The following is a 21743-nucleotide window of genomic DNA, read 5'->3' as shown; positions in this document are numbered from 1 at the left end:
TGGGCCCATCTGTCTTCTGAGTATCTTTAATCAGCGTCTCCTCAAGCTCAAGCATTTCGTCTACTCTGAGAATGAATGTGAGCTCCAGGAGGGCAAGGCTTTGTCTTTTTCACCACTGCATGCCCTGAGCTCAGTGTTCAGTGAATGTCTGTTAAAATAAATGAAATAATCCACTCATTCTCTAAGCCTGAGACCTGGGAGTCATCTTTTACTCCAATTTCTCCTTCACCTCTGACATCCAATGCACCAAGTCATGTCCAAAACTAAATATGTCTTATGGCAGGGGGAAAAAAAGTGAATTATCAAACAGTTTTAACACAGAAACTTGTGTTTGCTCTGCCTCCTTTTCTTGGCTTCGTTAACACTGGAACTAAACTAGTGGGAGGGCACCTCCCTCCCTGCTTCCTCGCCCTATCTGCACCCCGCCCTCTCAGTCTTTGAGAAAAGCAAGCCCGTTTTTCATTTGCTAATGATTTGGGCTCAGGTTATAATGGGCCATTGAGGTATATTGTGGAAGAAAAGAGGAAAACAGAGCTTTTTTGGAGAGGGATAAGGACCTCGTGGGGGTGGCGACAGAGAAGTGAGGGAGGAGGGGCCTGGGATAGGATCCAAGCTTGTGCGAGAAGGGCGGCTTAGAAAGACCCTGCCAGGGGCCCAAGTCCTCCCAACCACGCTGGAGGAAACTGGCTGTTTGATCGCCCAGGTCCGTGAGGCTTGAGCCACTGCTCTGTGCATAGGTTCAGGGCTTGGATCCCTCTGCACTGGGCCTTTAACCCGTTCACTGCCCAGCAGGACCTTCATTTGGTTCCCCTGGAAGATGCTCTCTCCCCAGACAACTGCATCTATCTAGGGGATGCCTCTTAAGAGGCCCCAGGGAGCTCGTAAGGTATAGAGACATCCCCCTGGCAACTAATTAGTTGGGAGAAGGAGTTCCCACACCCTTCCCTGAAGGGGTGCTGGACTGGGTGAGTTGGAGACCTCCTAAGAGTGGGGACATTGTTAACCATGCCTCCATCATGAGCTGATCTGTCTGCTTGTCTCTCTTCCATGATCAATAACTGTAGGTCAAGCCTCGTTCATCTCTCACCTGGTAACTACAGAAACCTCTTAACTAGCCTCCCTACCTCCTATCTTACTCCCACCCCATCCATCCTGCCCCCTGAAGTCAGAGGTTTTGTTAGAAAGAAAAAGGAAGGGAGAGATAGGAAGGAAGGAAGGAGGAAGGAGAAAGAAGCAGCACAATACTTCACAATACTTGACCCCCTCCTCCTCCTCACCTGCCAAACAGCTGTACTCCTTCAGGTTTCAGCTTTAGGGTCACTTATTCTGAGAAGTCTTCCCTGATCACCCTCTTCCCAGGACACACACACAAGATTAGATGTCTAGGTACATACTTCCCCCCCAACTCTGCAGTTTTTTGTAATTACTTGTTTATATTTTTTAACTAACTTGAAAACAGGCCTACCTGTCTACTTGTCACCTTCTCTCCAGCGTCCATCCCTGTGCTTTGAGTACAGTGGATAGGAGTAAGATCTACACTAGTGGTTCTCAAACTTGAGCATGGATCAGAATTACCTGGAGGGTTTGTTAAAACACACGTTGCTGGATCCCCCTTACTGATACAGTAGGTCTGGCCTGGGACTGGAAATTATGCATCTCCAGTAAGTATCAGGTACAGCTGCTGGGGTTGGTTGGAGATCACATTTTGAGTTACCAGTCTGGTCCTAGAAAGAAGAGAGGCCAGAGGGGTAGGTAGATCGGAGTGACTTTTCAGATAAAAAGAAAGGCTGAGTGAGAATTATACATTTTTCACATCTCAGAAGTGGTGGCTAAAATGGGAGATATTTGAATTTGATATTAAACTTTCCAAGAGTTGACAAGGTCCAGGGAGTAACTATGGGAATGTATGGTTGAAGTGGCTTGTAGATAAAAGTATGGTATGGAGGCAAAGCCCTGAAAATTTTAAAAAATAAAAAAATAAAAATTTTTTACTTGAAAAAGTACAATATTGAAATTTTTTTTTTAAAGATTTTATTTATTTATTTGACAGATAGAGATCACAAGCAGGCAGAGAGAGAGAGAGAGGAGGAAACAGGCTTCCCGCTGAGCAGAGAGCCCGATGTGGGGCTCGATCCCAGGACCCTGGGACCATGACCCGAGCCGAAGGCAGCGGCCCAACCCACTGAGCCACCCAGGTGCCCCTTGAAATTTTAAAAAAAAGGTGTAAGTGAAAAAGAAAGATTGTAAAATGGAATGTGTGACATCATTCCAATTTTAATAAAAATGTCTAGAAAAAATACTGAAAATACATGGCAGTGTTTATAATAGTTATCCCTGTGGGTGAGTTATATTGCCTTTGTAAATTTTCAAAATTCTCTCAATAATAATAATTCTTCAAAATTATCATATTTTCCTTTCATAATTAGAGCAAAGCTTTTGTTACTTTGAACCTCTCCAGTCTTAGACATTTCCATTTGGTTGGATTAAGTTATATCCCTTTTTAACCCCCTCTTGGACTTGTTTCTCATTGACAACTTGTGCTAAAAGTATGAAAGACAACAAAATGGAAACAACGAAAATAAACAAGCAAGATGAAAGGAAAAGAAAGAAAGAACCTCAAGAAAAAAATAATGTGGTTGTTACTGACACCCACAAAAAAGTATGTCAGATGTTGACCTTCAATCATTCCATATATTCGAAGGTTGTAACCACCTACCTGGAGGGGTAACCAGGCCATTCGGGACTGGTGACCTCATTGACTGGTCAGACAGGGTACTCAAGTCCTAATCTCTTAGTCATCACCTCCTGTTCCTCATGGAATTCAGGCATGTGCTAAGTATGGTTCCCAGCTTTACTCTTATTCAGAATTATACCTCCTTATCTTTCTTTGAACTGGATCCTTTCCCACCCAAATAATACCATTTTTTAAAGTAAACAAAAAGTTATTATTTTCTATCATTCAGTATTAAAATTATAATTGTTTGGGCCGCCTGGGTGGCTCAGTGGGTTAAAGCCTCTGCCTTCGGCTCAGGTCATGATCCCAGGGTCCTGGGATCGAGCCCCGCATGGGGGGGGGAGGGGGGTCTCTGCTCAGCAGGGAGCCTGCCTCCCCCTCTCTCTGTGCCTGCCTCTCTGCCTACTTGTGATTTCTGTCTGTCAAATAAATAAAATCTTTAAAAAAATAAAATTATTATTGTTTTTTAAAGATTTTATTTATTTATCCGACAGAGAAAGAGACACACACACAAAGAGAGCACAAGCAGGGGGAGCAGCAGAGGGAGAGGGAGAAGCAGACTCCCTGCTGAGCAAGGAGCCCAACGCAAGGCTCCAACCCAGGACACTGGGATTATGGCCTGAACGGAAGGCAGAGGCTTTAACCCACTGAGCCACCCAGGCGCCCCCTAAAATTATTTTCTTAAGGATGGCTTAACAACCTAAACCCTCTTTATAATAAGGTTTATTTGGGGTATAAATTCAAAATTCCAAACAAGTAAAGTTCAAATAAACTTTTAGAACACAACCCATTTTATCCAGGATAGCCCTTGTGCAATTAAAAAATTCTATGTGTCATAATGTATACCAACTAGCAGTGGTATTTGCCAGTAAGAATTTTTTGTTCATTTCTCTATGGGAATGAGATATATAGCAGTTTCAACATATGCATTTACTTCATTTTAATTGTGAACAATTCTGTGGGCACTTGTCTGGCTCAGTTGGTAGAACATGCAACTCTTGATTTCAGGGTCATGAGTTCAAGTCCCATGTTGGATTTGGAGCCTATTTAAAAACAAAACAGGGGCGCCTGGGTGGCTCAGTGGATTAAGCCGCTGCCTTCGGCTCAGGTCATGATCTCAGGGTCCTGGGATTGAGCCCGGCATAGGGCTCTCTGCTCCGCAGGGAGCCTGCTTCCTCCTCTCTCTCTCCCTGCCTCTCTGCCTACTTGTGATCTCTCTCTCTCTGTCAAATAAATAAATAAATAAAATCTTTAAAAACAAAACAAAACAAAACATAAAACAACTATTAATTATGAATAATTCTGAATCTCTTATCAAGATCTTATAATTCTTTACCTACAAAGATGTACATACAAATGAAATGATTAAGTAAACATTCATAGGTTTAATCATGTATGGTTTCAAAATCAGAAATATGAGTATAAAGTTCCAAATATTTATTTCATAAAAATCCATTTTATTAAGGAAGAAAATAATTGAACAGTGTATGACTACAGCAGAATGTAAGAGATATATAGAATTATAACTTTTATGACAAACATGGTCAGATCAGGCCAGATGAGATCAGGAAAGACTAGAATCTTTTTTTTTTTTTTAAGATTTTATTTATTTATTTGACAGAGAGGGACTCAGTGAGAGAGGGAACACAACAGGGGAAGTGGGAAAGGGAGAAGCAGGCTTTCTGCTGCGCAGGGAGCCCAATGCAGGGCTTGTTTCCAGGACCCAGGGATCATGACCCCAGCGAAGGCAGAAGCCCAGCAACTGAGTTACCCAGGCGCCCTGGAAGACTAGAATCTTGATATTTCAACCACACTGATCACTTTGTGGCTCTTTTCTTAAATGTCATTTCATCTCTGGCAATAAAGTCTGAATTAACAGAACTGTTCTAAAGACTAGGAGATGGGGCGCCTGGGTGGTTCAGTGGGTTGAGCCTCTGCCTTCCGCTCAGGTCATGATCTTGGGGTCCTGGGATTGAGCCCTGCGTCAGGCTCTCTGCTCAGCAGGGAGCCTGCTTCCTGCCCCCCACCCCCTCTGCCTGCTTGTGATCTCTCTCTGTGTGTCAAACAAATAAAGTCTTTAAAAAAAAATAGCAATAATAAGGACTAGGAGATGGTGATCCTGAGTGATTGGGCAAGGTAAGACAGTAAGTGACAGAATGGAAGAGAAAGTAGTTTTTCTAATTGCCACCTTAGTATTTCTTATTCTACATTGTATTACCTGTGCAGCTGCAAGGCAAACCATGTCATTGCCTTTCCTATTTTAAAAATAGCTTGTATAAAAGTTTCCTTTGTGGTCTGATGGCAAAATGCCTATCTTATTTTTTTAAATGTCAGCTGTTGGGGTGCCTGGGTGGCTCAGTCAGTTAAGCAACTGCCTTTGGCTCAGGTCATGATCCCAAGGTCCTGGGGTCAAGCCCTTGTCTACTCCCTGCTTGGTGGGGAGCCTGCTTCTCCCTCTCCCTCTGCCTGCCACTCCCTCTGCTTGTGCTCCCTCCATCTCTTAGAATAAATGAATGGGATCTTTAAAAAAAAAAAAATGACAACTGCTGATCGTCAATGACAAAATGTTTTTACATGTTCCTTAGGACTCAAGTTGTCTTCCATTTATTCAAATAATCATCACTTTCTAAGTTAGGTAAGAACAATCAGAAATCACTGAATGTTAAAGAAGAAGAGGCACCAGATACCATCTGTCAGTCATCTCACTGGAGAAACTAAGACCCAAAAGCCTTGTCAGAGTCACAGTGTGAGTTGGTGGGAGTCTCCTGACTTCTAGTCCAGGGTTATTTATAACACATCACACTGCCTCAGTGCATCAGTATTTTGATGTCCTGGCATAATTGAAAGAATATTCTTGGGACCATCAGTCCTGGTCAATCTATCAGCTGTGTGCCATTTTACCTCTTTGTTTTTCTCATCAATTATTCCATATACTTTCATTTTGTTGCCTGGTGTTTTGGGAATGGGATAGTCAGAAAAAACAAGTAAAACATTAAGTAGCAAATATTTGAAAAATTTTTAATATAAGTTAATCTTTTTTTTTTTTAAGATTTTATTTATTTATTTGACACAAAGAAAGAGAGACAGCTAGAGAGGGAACACAACCAGGGGGAGTGGGAGAGGAAGAAGCAGGCTTCCCGCTGAGCAAGAGAGCCCCATGCTGGATCCCAGGGCAGATGCCCAAGGACAGAGCCACTCAGGTGCTCCATTTTGAGGGTTTGTTTGTTTGTTTGTTTGTTTTGAGAATATGTGCAGGAAGGCTGGCTGGAATTTAGAAAAGTTGCAAAAAAATTGGTTGAAGACCAAGAAAGAGATATGGAATAAATGACCCGGGGAACTGATAACATCCAACTGCCCAGGGCCTCTGCTGGGCACTTTTATGGAGCTTTCTCATTCTTCTTAACAACCCTTTAGGTTAGGAGCTGTTAACCTCGTTTTATTACTCAAGAAGCAATTGAGGGTCCAAGAAGTTCTATACTTTATCCCACAGCCATACAAGTTTGTCAACTGGTAGAGCTAGATCCAATGTGGTCCATCTGACTACGAAGCCTGTGTTCTCTTACTTCTACAGGAGAGTATGTGTAAGGTGAACCAAGGAAGGTAACAACAATTGCAGTGTGACCTAGTGATAGTAATAATGACAGCCTAGTGCTTTATGTCTGTGATCTCTGAACATGATTAAATGAGCACGTAGAATAGGACTGACAGGGTGTCTCTGTACTTTTCCTCAGTGAAACAGGAGAGGAAGATATGAGACTTAATACTTGAGATTTCCTTTGGCTTCCTTGTTTTCTGAAAAAGTATGGAAAGGCTCAATTAGTTTTGTTTTGCAACATTTATCAGATTATTTTTTTTTCCCTTAGATTATTGTGTTCTTGATGTAGGTGGATAGGATGGTGTGTGATTGTGTGAAATCAAACCTGGTATCTTCAGAAGAATTCTTCCAGCAGATAAGCATGCCTTTAAGTTCAATATCCAATTTTGTAGTTAGTGACCACTGTTCACATTTACTGAATGGGAGTTTTTATCTGCACCAAGGTCTTTTTCCTTTTGAAGCTAAATGACATATACACACTCACTTTTATGTTAACCTCCGCATGCATAAGCAAATTTGTATTCTGTGGAAAATCGGTCAGTTGTTTTTACACATAAATAACTTCCAAATAAACCTCTGATGACTAATTTTATGTTAGTCTGCAATTCCAGTTTAAGCTTTGGTCTCCATTTTCTTATCTGGAAGGCAATGTCCAGTTCTGTAATCCTGTGAAATATAAAGCTGGTGTCCATTTATAAATAATCACTGTCTTCTAATGAATTCTCAGCTGCAATTATCAGTTCTATATAAACTTGGGTAAAGATGCAGTCCGTCTCCAAAACTGGATTCTCTGTATTTAAAAATGTCATTGTAATTCTCAACTCCCTAGAACTGTTACTACAAAAGAACTATTTATTTTGCCGTTCAGCCTAAAAATAAAACCTTTCACCCAGATTACACACTTTTAATAGTCACATTGGTATCTAAATAATTTTAAACTAATTTGAAAGAATTCATTTCTAGGTGCAATGAGATTAGGTAAGAGTTGGAACTGGGGCAGTTTGAAGAGGGTGATCTGAGAGTCCACCTCCCTGCTTGGAGACACCCCAAGAATTTCTAGACTCACAAGGGAGGTGAGGGAAGAGATTTTAAAAGCTGAATAGTGCCACTCTTTGCCAGCTCCTGCGGACGAAAGCCCAGCCGGCAGCGGCGAGGACCGCGAAGAGTTAACGAGGGACGGAGCCCCCCGCGCCGCGAACTCCCGGCGCGCTCCCTCCGCCCTAGTGTCCCCACCCTCTCGTTTTGGCAAGGGATTAAAGTGCTCCCCCCTGTGGCAGCAGTGACCCAGAAATGAGTTTGATTCACATAGCCCTTCCTCCATAACAAGCCAAACGCCCGTCCGAGAGTGCCTCCCCGCGCGAGTGCCGAGTGTGAGCGCGCCGGCGAAAGCAGGGGCCCGCCCGGCGCGGCCAGAACTCATGCAGCGCGGCGCGAGCGGCGTGGAGCCCAGCGCCTCCGCCGAACCCTTCCGCAGCAGGTACGCGCGCGGGCCGCGGGGGGCGCGCGGGGGGGGGGGGGCGCCGCGCCTGTGCCCGCGCGTGTCCGCGTGTGGGTCCGTGTGCGCGTCCCGGTACCGCGGCGGCGGCGGCGGCGGCAGTGGCGGCGGCGGCGGCGGCGGCGGCGGCGGCTGCAGGACGAGCCGAGAGGCTCAGCCATATTTGATGGTTTTGTTGCTTTGCTCGGGAGTTCTCGGGAGTAATTTAGTGCCGAAGGTCGCTGCCTAGTGGAAATAATATAGTACGTCATTAATATGGCGCCAAAAGATTGGGTTCTCGATATGTAGCGAGGAGGGAGGGCAGGCAGCCGCCGAGCGCAGCGTTACTATCCCACCAGTAACTTGGGCATTGCTGGGGCGGGGGCCAGAGGAGGAGGAGGAGATGATTTTTGGATCCTGAGAATTGATCTATGTTGGATCAGTAAGTTTTATTATGATTAATTTTCAATTTTGGGGGGCTGAAGACTTAGAGCTTTTTTCTTCTTTCGGATTTGCGAAGAACATGCGGTATTCAGGTGAATCACCATTTAAACGCGTTTGGGAACATAAGCCCAGTTTAGTTGGCTTAGTTGATACAATTTTTTAAAAAGCCAAAGCGCATTAGGCTGCATGAAAGTGGAAAGCATAGTAGCAACTTGGTAGACAGATGGCAATGGCAGAACGCAGGTCCGCGTACATATATGAATCCAGAGTGTGTGTGACCGTGGTGGCGGGGGGACGACTATATTTGTCCAAACATAGGTGTGTGTGTCTGTGTGTGTGTAGGTCCATCTCTGTAGGGTGGCCGCGGCAGCCCTGGCTCTTGTCACCGCGTCACCACATGTTCAAAATATTCTTTGCATCAATTCAAGGGCAGTGAGCAGGGGGTATACGGACAGCTTGGCAATTAGATTCTTCCAAATTGGGTTTCCAATAATCAGATCTCTTACTTAAAGCGAGACTGTCTGTAAAGTGTAAAACCCTTCATCGGTGAAATTAGGAAGGAGTTGCATTCGTAGAGCAAAGTACCGATTAACCATGAACTTAAAAACGGATTGCAAATTGCAACCTTTGGCACCATCTGCAAATTGTGGGGGTGGGGTCGCGTGGGCTTCCCTGCTTTAAATGAACGTGCAGTGTGTACCCCGGGACTGCAAGTTGCAGAGCCCTTCAGTGCACGTGTCTGGTGCCTGTGAGTGTGTGTTTGTGAGTTGGGGGCTGTTGTTTGGTAGCCAGCAGGCTTTCCGGATTGTTGGCGCTGGCTTGCAAATGCGGGAGAGGGATGGAATGTGGAATGTTGACCAGGGAACCGAATCCTGTCGGAACGGTCCCATTTGCTGGAGAAATTCGATCCCTTCCACCTCCTTCCCGCTCCCCCCCCCCCCCGCCCGCCTGCGGGCAGGAGGCGGGGCTGAGGACGCGGCTGCTGCTCAAAGTGGCGGAGCGCGGCGGCGGGAGGCAGGTGCACGGCACCCGCCAGTGGGGGTGTCTCAACTTCCGCGGGCGTTTAAATAGCAGGCTCTCTCCCCTCCCACCGGTAATAGGTGACCTGGCGGCCGAGGGCGGCGGGGGGAACGGGACGGGGGAGACCCGGGAGCGAGCCTTCGTGGCACGTGGGCAGGTGCTGGGTGGCCCCGGGGCCAACTTTTGTAGCCCGCCTCTGGCGTTGGAGGAGAGGCGGCTCCGTGTGGAAATGGGGGCGGGTGGCGGCCGAGGCGTTGCTTTCTTGGCCGCGGCCGGAGCGTCACCTAACGGTCCCAGAGGCGCTGCCGCGGGGCCCGGGGTGGGAGGCTTCGGGGGCGGGGACGCCCGGCCCGCCCGGCCCGCCGCGCCCGCGCCGCGGGAGCCCCGCACAAAGCCTGCGGCGCGGGGGCGTCCGCCGCGCCCCCGCCTAGGGAACGGCCCGAAGCCCGTCGCCGTCCCCGCGCCGATTCCGGCGGGCGGCCGCAGGCGTTTGTTTGTTGGTTCCGCGCCGCCTTCCTTGCCGGATGGCTTCCTGTGACAGAGGTGATACACAGTTTCCAGAACTGTCTGGGGGCGGGAGCAAGAGCGGGAGCCGAGCCCGCTCGGGGCTGCTCGCCGCCGCCGCCTCTCCCATCTCACAGCCGTTTCTCGCCGGCGCACCCGCCCCAGCTCAAAGGTGCCGCCCGGGAGGGACTCGGGGAGGGGGACGGCGCGGCCGTTTCCAGCGGCGCAAGTGGCTTCTGGACGCGAGGGAGCGTTTGATTTTGCAACTGGGGCCGAGCGGATTGGTGCAGCTGGCGGCGGCGGGGCGGGAGGAGCGGCGGCGACGGCGGCGGCGGGGGGTGGCCACTTTCAAATGGAGAGGGCGGCGGCGGGGACGCCGCTGCGGAGGGAGCGGGGCTTGGTTGCGCCACGAGAAGGTGTCATCACTGCACCGGGGCTAATTCCGGCGGAGGTGCCGGGAGTTACTTTCCCCTCCTTCCGCGCTGTTGTTTCTGTCGCCTCGGGAAGAGGAGGAGGAGAGGGAGGAGAGGCAGGCAGGGAGGGAGGGGGCGGCGCCGCGCGGAGCCGCGGCCCTGCGCACACCCTGGCGGGAGGCGGGAGCCGTACGAAGCGTTCTCTGGTGCGGGGCGGTGGCCCGGCTCTCCCCACCCCCGACCCACCCCGGGATTTCCCCCTCTCCAGCCTTCTTCCCCACAGCGCACCCTGCACTCCTCCCTCCCACACGGGCTCGGCGACCCAGGGTCCTCCACCACCGCCTCTCGCCCCGGTTCTTCCCCACTCCAACCCCTCCCCCCACCCACCAGGCTCCGGGCTTCCCGACCCCGGGCTCCCCCTCTCGGGCGCGCGGGGGCGGCTGCAGCCCCGGCGCCCGGTGAATGCAGCGAGCAAACAAAAAAGCGGGCGATTTAAACGTGCCTTCGAAACCCGTTAGGAATGCGTCGTCACCCGGAGACCGTTTAAAAGCTGCTGTGGCTGGCTTTCTAGTAACGAGGAGACAGGCGGCCCACCTCGCTTCGGCGGGGGCGAGGGTCCGCGGTCCTCCGTGTAGTCCAAGAGGGAACTGAAATTTTCTTTTCGTAAAACGATAGCTGCAGTTGAATGACACGACATTTAGGGAAGTGGGAGAAAATCTGAGGTTTCCATTAATAAGGAATGCTTAGGGGCTTATTTCCCAAAGATTTTTATTAGGTGAACTATTTTTCCGTTTCAGGAAACCCACTGTGAAGGAAAACCTTGCTCTTTAGTTACTTGTAGTTCAAGGCTTTCATTATCTTTCAAAGCTGATGAGCTATTTCTATAGTTCTAAGGTACAGGGAAATTATTTCACTGAAAGCTGGTTTAATAGTGGTCCACAATGGTTAGAGATTACTCCAGGAAGTTGCATTTTGGTCAGATCACAGCTGATCAAGATTTAATTACTTCTAGGTAAAGGAAGAGTTCTATATAACCATACTTTGACAGATTTAACACTTTAGGTACAGTAATTGTAGTAAAGTGGGCAACACATGTTGGGAGAGATAGAGGGGGTTTTAGGGGTGACAATAACAAAGATCTGTAACCCCGAATTTTATTGCTCTTTTATTCCAAATGTTTCGGTCTCATTTAATGTCACTTTTAAATTAGATGACTTCCTGATTGGTGTTTTGCTTTTCTTAAGTTTGTGTATTTTTATATTTGTATATGAATTGGCATCTTCGATGTCTACAACAAATTTTCAATTATGTGTTCATTTTCCCCATATCTCCCTTCATTTTTATACTAGCCAGACAAAAGGGAGTTGCCTGATAGGCTGTAGACCTTGAACTTGATTCCATCTTAAGATCAAGATCGGAGGCTGCTTTTTTGTAAGAAAAGTTGGATGGGCTGCCTCAAAAATTGTAACTATGACAAAGCTAGGTGTATGTTCATTTAAAAGGAGAAAAAAAAGTCTATCTTATTAGTTCCTCCTTCCTCTCTTCACAGGGTTTAGCCTATAATGAGCGGTTCAGTCTTATATTAGTTACTAGGGTTGAAAGAATAGCTGTAAGGAGAAAACTGAAAAATGGTTAAGTGTGCTTGAGAATGAGAGGAGAGGAAAAAATTCTTAGGAGTTTAAGGAAATGTATTTTAAAGGGACTGTTGCTTAGCTCAGAGGCTTGTGGGGAAAGATTAGCTAAAAACTTGGAGAACTTGGAATAAAAGCAGATCTGCATGTAAATGTCTATACTAGGCATTTAATAAATACAGATTTTTGACTTTTAGGAGCCCTTAGTGACTTAAAGTATTACAGAGGTGGTGTTACATGTATGTTGTTGGAAATCAGAAAATACAGAGAAGCAAATATAATACATTCCTACTATCCAGAGATCTCCAGTGTATCACTTTATAGATGACTGTCTACGCTTATATATATAGTCTTAAATCAAAATGAGGTCATACTATACATACAGTTCTATAAAGATTTATTTCCCTCTCCGTTGTCTGCCAGATTGGTAAATTTTCATCTCATCTATTACTGGGATATATTCAAATATCCTCAGCTGGCCCTAGAATATAATGGCAGCTTTGTCTAAATTAACACTGTCCAGCTGAGGATCAATTATTGCATCTGGTGTTTATTTCCCATAAGTAGATTTTAATCTGTAGTTACTTTTTGACAGAACACCTGACATTGTGGAGTCAAGCCTTTGGAATTAATCATGACTGGATTTTTAAAAAGTTAAAAATGAAAATGGCATTTTATTTTAACTTGGGATTACATTTGGAAATTACTTCCTTGAGAAATACTTTAAAGAAATTTGCCTGACGTTTTTATCTGGAGTCTTGTTGGGAAAAAAATTATCAACTTTGTTTCAGTACTGAAGTGGTTGGAACAGCAAACATCAAGATCTCAAACTGATCATGTCCTATATCTACGATTTGTCAGGAGTAGGAAAAAGGCATATGAATCTCAGTTTGCTTACTTTCTGTTGTGAAGCTCTTGGCTTCTTTGGTGTTGTGGGACATCCATTATACCATTGCAGTTAACAGTCTGTCAGAATATGCATTGTAAACCCAGTTTCCCCACAAGGTTAATAAAATAGACATCTTGGCCAGTACATTTTGCTTTTTATTTGGGTTGGCATCAAAAAGTTTGGCTCAGTTGTTCAGTTATACCAGTATTAAACTTCTTTCCTCCCCTCCTGGTAAGTTAAAACATTGTTATCCCATTTAACAATACATTAAAATCTTTAAATTATTTATTTATTTTAAAATATTTTATTTATTTGACAGAGATCACAAGTAGGCATAGAGGCTGAGAGAGAGAGAGAGAGAAGGGAAGCAGGCTCCCTGAGAGAGAGAGAGAGAGAGAGAGAAGGGAAGCAGGCTCCCTGGTGAGCAGAGGCCTAGGGCAGAGGCTGTAACCCATTGAACCACCCAGGCTAAAATTTTTTTGAAATTTTAAAATAAAGGGTGGCTTTGCTTGGAGTTGTTAGTTCTTAGTATCAGAAGCCTGGTAGGAAACTTAAGAGTATTTTAATTCCTGAGACAAGTTATTTCCTTTAAAGTATTCCTGTTCAGTCTGTTGTCTCCATTTTCAAGATCTTGCAGTAGCTTATGTGATTCATTATTTAAAATTTGGACAATTAGTACGTTACTTGTAGTATATGATATTTAGAAAGTTTGAGAGTTTATTGTCATTTGCCTGGCATACTTATATAAAAATACTGGTTTGTAATCTTGAGGGATGTTAGGTTTTGTTGTTTTTGCATTTGGTGGAGTAAGTTCCCAGCATTCCTTAAATATGTATGCCAGGGTGGCCTTAGAGAGCCTTTTTGCCTTTGAGTGGAAGTGGCATCTTGTCTGCAGGTTAGCTTAGGGTCAAGTATCCTCTGAGTCCAGACAAAATCTAGTCTAAAAGGATATTGCTCCTGACTCTGGTGATGTTATTGTGGCCTTCTCTGGCCTAGGCCTTGAATGATTACTAATAATGTCTCTCCTCACCTGAAAGCAACAAAAATATTGCCAGACATGGAATGGAAAACTTAGTTGTTGGGCAGTTGCCATTCTGTAGTAACTCTGGACCAATGGTATATGATGTGCAGTTAACAAATGTTCAGGATCAAACTTGATTACTCTAAAACCAGTCCAGTATTTACTTTTTGCTTTTGGTTCTCCAGGTAGAGTCAAAACATAATTAGGTGATTGAGGATAGTTGAAGTTCATTTTTAAAACCTTGGGTTTTTTTGGGCTTGTTCGTGGAAGGAATTAAGCCACAATATTCTCTTGTAAAAGCACTCAAAATTGGCAGTGGTATATATCTATGTATATGTAGTATTGATTAATGTTTGCATAGGAGATTTTATGAACTCTCCTGACAGCTTCTAAGACCGTTTCTTAGCACTGATTTTAAATGACGATTTCAGTGGTGGGAGTCCAAACTCAAGAGTAAAATGAGTATTCTTTTTTTTTTCTTTACTCCTTATTCCAGAGTAGCGAGCAGGAATGGGAGTGGAGGTGTATGGTTGGCTTTTGTTTAACACAAGGTACACTAAACATTATTTAAGATTTTTTCTTGATTACTCATGGTCATCTTTGCAGGTATCAGTTATTTCAGCGTTGAAATATAATGGTGCATTTAAGATGTAGAGGCTGAGTACTGGTGGCTTTTAACTTCTTTAAAGTCAAGCGCACTTGAAATCTGAGACCTGTGGAACTTCTCCCCAGAAAAATCAAGTTGCATTGAAATTTGTGTGTCATTTCAGGGATTTGGGGGATACTTTTAAATGTATTGTTGGAATTCCATTTTACTGTTTAAATTCTGGTGATTTTTTTTTATGATTTTCTCTGATACTTTCATATCCTTGTTAACCATAACCATGTATTCTTAAAATGCCTGTCTAGAACAGTCTTTTTTTTTTTTCCTTATTGAGTATTGGCTTAAAATTTAGGTAAGAAATGTGTTATAAGTTTTTATAATTTATTTTTATTAAAGATTTTATTTATTTATTTGCCAGAGATCACAAGCAGGCAGAGAGGCAGGTAGAGAGGGAGGAAGGGAAGCAGGCTCCCTGCTGAGCAGGACCCTGGGATCATGACCTGAGCCCAAGGCAGAGTCTTTAACCCACTGAGCCACCCAGGCACCCCAGAAGTTTTTATAATTTAGTGTGCACTGGCTCCAAGTAGGAGTCTTCAGGGGTTTGAGAAAAAGTCACAGGTTTCTAGATGTGGTCTTTAATTTGCTTAGAGCATCCCCATCTGTCTTCTCCCCTTTCGAGTCTTCCCTGTTCTAGTTAAAAATTTCCTGAGGAATGAGTGTGTCTGATCCTTAACTTTGTAAGCTTTAAGGCACTTGTTTGCCCAGGACCTGGTCATTGATTTACATTTCACTAAAAATACATGATGCTTGTTTATAAACATAGTACTAGTATGTTGATTTGTAGCAGAGATCAGTACACTCTTTGCAGAGGGCCAGACAGTAATTATTTTAGGCTTTGTGGGCCTGATCATTTCATAAAACTGTTTAACTCTGCTTTTCTAAGTATGAAAGCAGTCTCAGTGGACAAAAAAATTAATGAATGAACGTGGTTGTGTTCCAATACAACTTTATTTGTGGATGGTGAAATTTTGAATTTTTCTTAATGTATCACGAGATGTTCTTTTGACTCCCCTCTTTGGCCCCCCCATTTAAATATGTAAAAACCATTTTTAGTTCTGGGGCTGGACAAAAATAATTCTGATTATATTGAAATTCTGATTTATATTGAGACTCACCATTACCTGGTCACGAGATTGTTCCTGTTGGGGCTAAGTTACTTTTCTGTTAGGAACCTGAAATAAGCTGAAATCACACAAAACAAACACAAAAACAATTTGGTTTGATAAATACAGAGGGAGTTTGCTAGTCTGAGGGCTGTGGTTCTTAATTCTTTCGTTCTTAGATCCCGCTTGAGGGCTAGAATTTATACTATGGGCCTTTGTGTACCTGGGAAAGCACACTTAGGTAGTCACATCCTCCAAGCGACCCGGCCAAGAAGCCCCGTGTAAGGGAATATGGATTATAGACTGGAGTTCCCTGCAGAGGGAGATTACCTGTTCCCAGGTAGGATGTGTGTGTCCTCCAACCACTCAGAAGCTAATGCCTGCTGCTCAGAGGACTCATACCCCCTATGATTAGTGTTCAGGAAACTACCAGCGCACTCTTCTTCCAGCTCTACCTTTTGTGTGCTCCACCAGGCAGAATGACATTTACAACTGTCTTCATATCAGCTTGCCAGGAAACCATGTTTCAGTTTCTAAGTTAACAGACTGTTTTTCATTGATTGTATTTTCGTTGTCTGCTCCCTGATAATATATAGTACGCGGCCTTAATCGTTTAGATAGCATCTTTCTAAATCACAGTCGGTGTCCAGGAGAGGAGAAGCCTGTGGTGTAGGCACCTGGGAGGTGGCTGGCACTGGAATGCCCACTCACCTTGGGAACTGGTCTTTTGTTTGGAGACTGGCTTTGTTCTAGATCTGTGTCTTTGCTCATGCTGCTTAACCTCTCCAGAATTCAATGTATTCATCTTTTTTTTTTTTTTTAAAGATTTTATTTATTTATTTGAGACAGACAGAGAGAGCATGAGCGAGGAGGTCAGAGGGAGAAGCAGACTCCCCATGGAGCTGGGAGCCGGATGCGGGACTTGATCCAGGAACTCCGGGATCATGACCTCCCTGAGCCGAAGGCAGTCATCTAACCAACTGAGCCACCCAGTCATTCCTGTATTCATCTTTAAAATTAGGAAAAGTGGATTAAATTATCTCTGAAATGTTTTCTAATGCTACAGCCATTTTATGGGTTTCTTTTTGGGAAGATTTCCTGTAAGCCCAGTCCATGGGTGAGACTCTTTTCGACCTTAAACTCAGAGTACTTTTCGAGACCTTGTTGCTGGGTTTTGAGACCAACTTTATGTGTCAGTGACCATAATAACAAGACTTGTACAATTGTGATAATGTTTGTTCTCGTATGGAACTCAGATGATGTGTAAATACTGTTTTTGTTAAGTGTGCTATCCAGGTCTTCTAATACATTGGGAACATTGGGAATCCTTTTTTTTTTTTCCTTTTCGACAGTACTTTAACAATTTTTGGTGACTTAACGTTGTTAGTGGTAGCTGATAGTTTCTGACAACCAGCTATAATTAAGGAACAAAGTCCTCAAAACAGTTACATTTCAATCTGTGCACAGTGTTAATTGTCATTAGCTGGTTGAGTCTGGTTTCTGCAGAAGCTGCTTTGTATATCCTGTGTAAGAACATCTGGTTTAAGCATTTAAAAATCTTTTAAAATTACCCTGTAGGCACTTTGCATTTATTGACTTATTCTTCAGTGGGCAGAGTGAGGGTTTGTAGACTCCTTTCTATCCTTACCCTCACGTTGGTTCATGTAGAAGTATCTCCTGTTACCATTTGGTTTTTCTAAAAGTGTTCTCTACCTTCAGGGGACTTTTAGACTTTGAGCTGGTGTGTGTATGTATGTTATATAAATTAGAATTTGGGGTGTGTGTGTGTGTGTATGTTACATAAATTAGAATTTGGGGTGTGTGTGTCTGTGTATGTATGTTATATAAATTAGAATTTGGTTCAGAAACCCCAGAGTAGACTGGAAGACAACTTCTGATTTCAGTAAATATTTTAGAAAAAAAAAAAAAAGAAAAAACTTTTAGTTTTCCCTGGTTAATTGTCAAAAAAATGTGTGTAAAGAAGGTTAGGGCATATGGGGCTTTATCTCATGAATTCTGAGTGGTGGTAGCACTGTGTTAAGAAGGATTCTGAAGTCATGTCTGGTCTTGTGAAAAAGAATGACCTAATTTATTAATGCCTGTCATGGGTGGAGGAAATGGCCTGTTTAGTAGCCATCTCTGGAATGTAGCTTTTTTTATTTTTATTTTTTTCCAAAATAGTAGTACTCTTGCAATGGCTAGGAAGTGGAACGTTTATTCTTTAAAGGTAGTTTAAACCCTAGTTTTCCTGTCTAAATTAATTTTTTCTGTTCTTATTGCATATATTTTAGTGACCTGCTACTGATAATGGCTGTTCTTATGTTTTTGAAAACTTTTGCTTTTAAGTAAATAATGAGTGGGTGATAATAGCATTTTATGGTATTACCCTGTTACCTTTTCTACTTTTTTCCTTATGTACTACTATTCCATCAAATATTCTTTAGAAGGCAGACATAAATAAGCCTTTGGTACCTCATAGTTTATTGATGGCTGCTTCTTTTAGACTTGGTGCTTCACATGGGTCTCAGAAGTTGTGCTCCCCAGGGTCTTGTATTTATGATTAGGAGCAGGGAAGAAAGGTGTTGGATTTTAAGTCTTTACTATTACTTAATGTTTACTATTATTATAAATATCGGATAGTATCATGGTTAAGCAATTAAAGTCATATAAAAAGTCAGAAAGAGGAATAAAAGTTCTCATCCCATTCTGTCTGAACACTTTGGTCACATTTCTCAGAAATAAATAGGATTAATAATATACTTTATATTCGTACAGAAGTTTTCCATGAATATGCAATTGTTGTGTTTAAATATTCTCTTCCTCTATCCTTTGTATGTGTAAATGGACCTATATTTCAGGTTTTCCTCCCTCCCTTATGGTTTGCTTTTGTTTAATATGTCTTTGGCATCTTGCCATATCTGAGCATATATATCTTTATTTTTAAGATGTTATTTATTTATTTGAGAGAGACAAATAGTGATGGACAGCATGGGTGGGGAGGAGAGAAGCAGGCTCCCGGCTGAGCAGGGAGCCGGACCTGGGTCTGGGTCTTAATCCTCCGAGTCTGGGATCATGACCTGAGTTGAGGCTCCTGCTGAGCATATAGATATAACAGAAGAGACTTTTGAGTAGATAGAAGTAGGGATAGAAGCTCAAGATTGGAGGCCACGGTGACCGGTGATGGACTGCCTTTGTTGTTTAGAAGTGAATTCCCGTTATTCCCATGTCAAGGGAAGTTAAGTAAATTCTAAATACAAATGATTGGAATGTTTTGTCATAGTTGCTCTTCAGTTGCTATCTCTAATTGAGTCAGTGATTACAGAGACCTGTGAGGGGTTTGATTGTTTTTAGAGCTCATAAGCAGGGATCGGATTATTTATAAATTTGGCATATGGGAACTGCTTGTGATTTGTTTAGAACCACTCAAATTTGTAAATTCTTCAAAATCTTGAAAAAAAATTTTTTTATTGACTTTTAAAGGCTGAGTTTACAAATAATTCATGAAGAATTTACAGTGAACTAAGGTGTTATAGCACTCAGGCTTTTATTAGTAATGTTTGTATGAATAAATATTGTAGTCATGATTATCTGGTCAGTTATAATCTTTTTTGGGAAAGGTGGTTATTTATTGCTAATATAAACTCCACTGAATATTTTCAAGTGTGGCATATTCACAAAGGCTCTATAGTAGCTTAGGCAGCTTTTTTTTTTTTTTTTTAAAGTCTCAGTTTCTTTTTTTTTTTTTTTAAGATTTTATTTATTTATTTGACAGAGAGAGATCACAAGTAGATAGAGAGGCAGGCAGAGAGAGAGAGAGAGGGAAGCAGGCTCCCTGCTGAGCAGAGAGCCCGATGCGGGGCTCTCGATCCCAGGACCCCGAGATCATGACCTGAGCCGAAGGCAGCGGCTTAACCCACTGATTAGGCAGCATTTTTTAAAACAGATGTTGATATATGACATTATAAAGGACATTTTTAAAAAGATCCCATTTTAGGGAGTTTGAAATATTTGGACAAGGTTAAAACTTTAACACTTAAGATCTAAGCAGTTTGTCATTTACATCAAATATATGACTTTTTTTTTTTTTTTTAAGCAGATCTAACCCTTGCTTAAAGTGAGGAAGCTGGATTTGAGTTATAGTTACACTAGTATTTTTAGACTTTCAGTGAGCATATGAATTAGATAATGTTGCCAATTTGAAAACTTCCGAGCAATTAATGTTGTTTTTAAACACAGGTAAGAAACCAGCTGGATTTCTTTCACATTCATTTGGGGAATAGAAAATGGGGAATATCAAGTATAGATCATTATTATATTTGGATACTTTGTTACACTGGGTATTGTGTATGCCATAGAAGTTAAGAAGGTGACTTCTTAAGAAAATACAAGTTTTTTTTTTTTTTTTTAATAGGGGGGTATTCAGTAACTTAGGAATCAAAGTATCAATTACATAATGTTTAAAAATAATATCCAAATTGTATGAACTTATCGAACAGAAAGGAAGTAGCTCATTATAAAATACTTTTTATGTAACCATGAGTTGGTGTCTGAAAATATTCTCCTTTATATACATTTTTATATTACACATTTTCTTTTTTTTTTTTTTTTTTAAAGATTTTATTTTATTTATTTGACAGAGAGAGAGATCACAAGTAGGCAGAGAGGCAGGCAGAGAGAGAGGAGGAAGCAGGCTCCCTGCGGAGCAGAGAGCCCGACGCGGGGATCGATCTCAGGACCCTGAGCTCATGACCTGAGCCGAAGGCAGCGGCCCAATCCACTGAGCCACCCAGGCGCCCCTATTACACATTTTCTGAATACATCTTTAAATATAGTACATTTAGGTATCAGATTAACTTTGACAGGAAATGGAAGGACACCAGTAAATTTAAAGATAATATGATGGGAGTTCCTGGGTGGTGTAATTGAGTGTCTGACTCTTGGTTTTGGCTCAGGTCATGATCTCAGGGTCTTGAGATCAAGCCCCACAGCGGGCTCTGTGTTCAGTGGGAAGTCTGCTTGAGATTCTCTTTTCCTCTCCCCCTCCTGTTCATGCTTCCTCTCTCTCTCTCTCTCAAATAAATAAATCTTTAAAAATAATATAACAAGAGTAACACCAGTTAAATGTCAATTAGATATTAAAGTGAAAGCATCTCAAATTCTGTAAAGCCAAGTGAGCATAAGATACACTTTGTATATGAGAACTCAGTCATTCATCCAATAGTTTATTTTCAAATACAGTATATTTATTTATTCATGAGAGACAGAGAGAGAGAGGGAGGCATGGGGAGAAGCAGGCATCCTGTGGAGCAGGGACCCCTATGTGGGGCTCGATCCCAGGACTCTGGGATCGCGACCTGAGCTGAAGGCAGATGCTTAATGGACTGAGCCATCCAGGCGTCCCTACTAGTTTATTTTAATACATAGCATTGCTTTGGGTGATAGCATAGAGAAGTCCTTACAGGTGTTTAATTGAGTACCTTTTAGAACTTCTTTAGAGTGAAATAAGAATGAGACATAATGGCTAATACTTTGAGGAAGAAATCTGACTTTCTACCTATGAGCTGTAAGATAATTAAAATCACTAGGGTGTAATCCTTACTATAACTGTAGACTTTATAGCCTGATAAATGGTCTTGTTATGCCACAGAGAGTAATTCTAGTAACTGGACAGTTTCTTTTCCTCAAATTGGACCCTCTTTCCCAGGAATAGCACTGAATAAACATCTTCAAATTCTTAATTATCTCATTCTTTTTTTAAACCCCTTCACTCCTTATCCTGGAAGTCATTTCTCATTCTTTATTCCTCAGAATCACATACCAGTCATGCCTCCCTGGGACCACACCCAGGTCACTGAACTTGTTCACTCTTCAGTAAATTCCTGAGCCACCTTGGGAATGGATTCCTTCAGCTAATGGCTGCTCTTAGCTTCCGGGCATGCTGATGTATTTCCCCCAATTTCAGTCTGAGGAATTTCAAGGTTTCAAGGTACCTTGCTATCTCATTTATGTATGCCATGTCCCACTGTAATCCTTGAATGGCAGTCAAGTAACCTTTATAGCAGTTATCACAGTGAAGCCACTTGTCTAGTTTACTCTGTCTTCTGTTGGGCCATTCCATATCTTGTTCACCCTATCTTGGGTATCCAACTCAATACAAATTTAATCGATTTAATATAGTAGTTGATCCACTCGTTTTAACCTGTGTGAAGAGAAGATTGGAGGAGAGTGGTTTGCATGTAATGTCCACAAGG

At 42.9% G+C, this 21743-nt stretch overlaps 1 protein-coding gene across 13 annotated transcripts in view; it reads left to right on the top strand.

Moving 5' to 3' along the window:
- Positions 1–7647: 7647 nt before the first annotated feature.
- Positions 7648–21743, top strand: part of JADE1 (jade family PHD finger 1) — a 61083-nt gene continuing 46987 nt past the window's right edge. For 2 of the 13 annotated variants that reach the window (XM_045992500.1, XM_045992493.1), the window contains exon 1: positions 8319–8339. In XM_045992500.1, coding sequence (XP_045848456.1) covers positions 8327–8339 — 13 coding nt within the window. In that variant the 5' untranslated portion in view covers positions 8319–8326. The other 11 variants (XM_045992453.1, XM_045992417.1, XM_045992482.1 and 8 more) reach the window with 11 other exon arrangements.

Source organism: Meles meles, chromosome 2, assembly GCF_922984935.1.
Source record: "Meles meles chromosome 2, mMelMel3.1 paternal haplotype, whole genome shotgun sequence".
In the NCBI taxonomy this organism is placed as follows: Eukaryota; Metazoa; Chordata; class Mammalia; order Carnivora; family Mustelidae; genus Meles; species Meles meles.
This window is presented reverse-complemented; position numbering and strand designations above follow the sequence as displayed.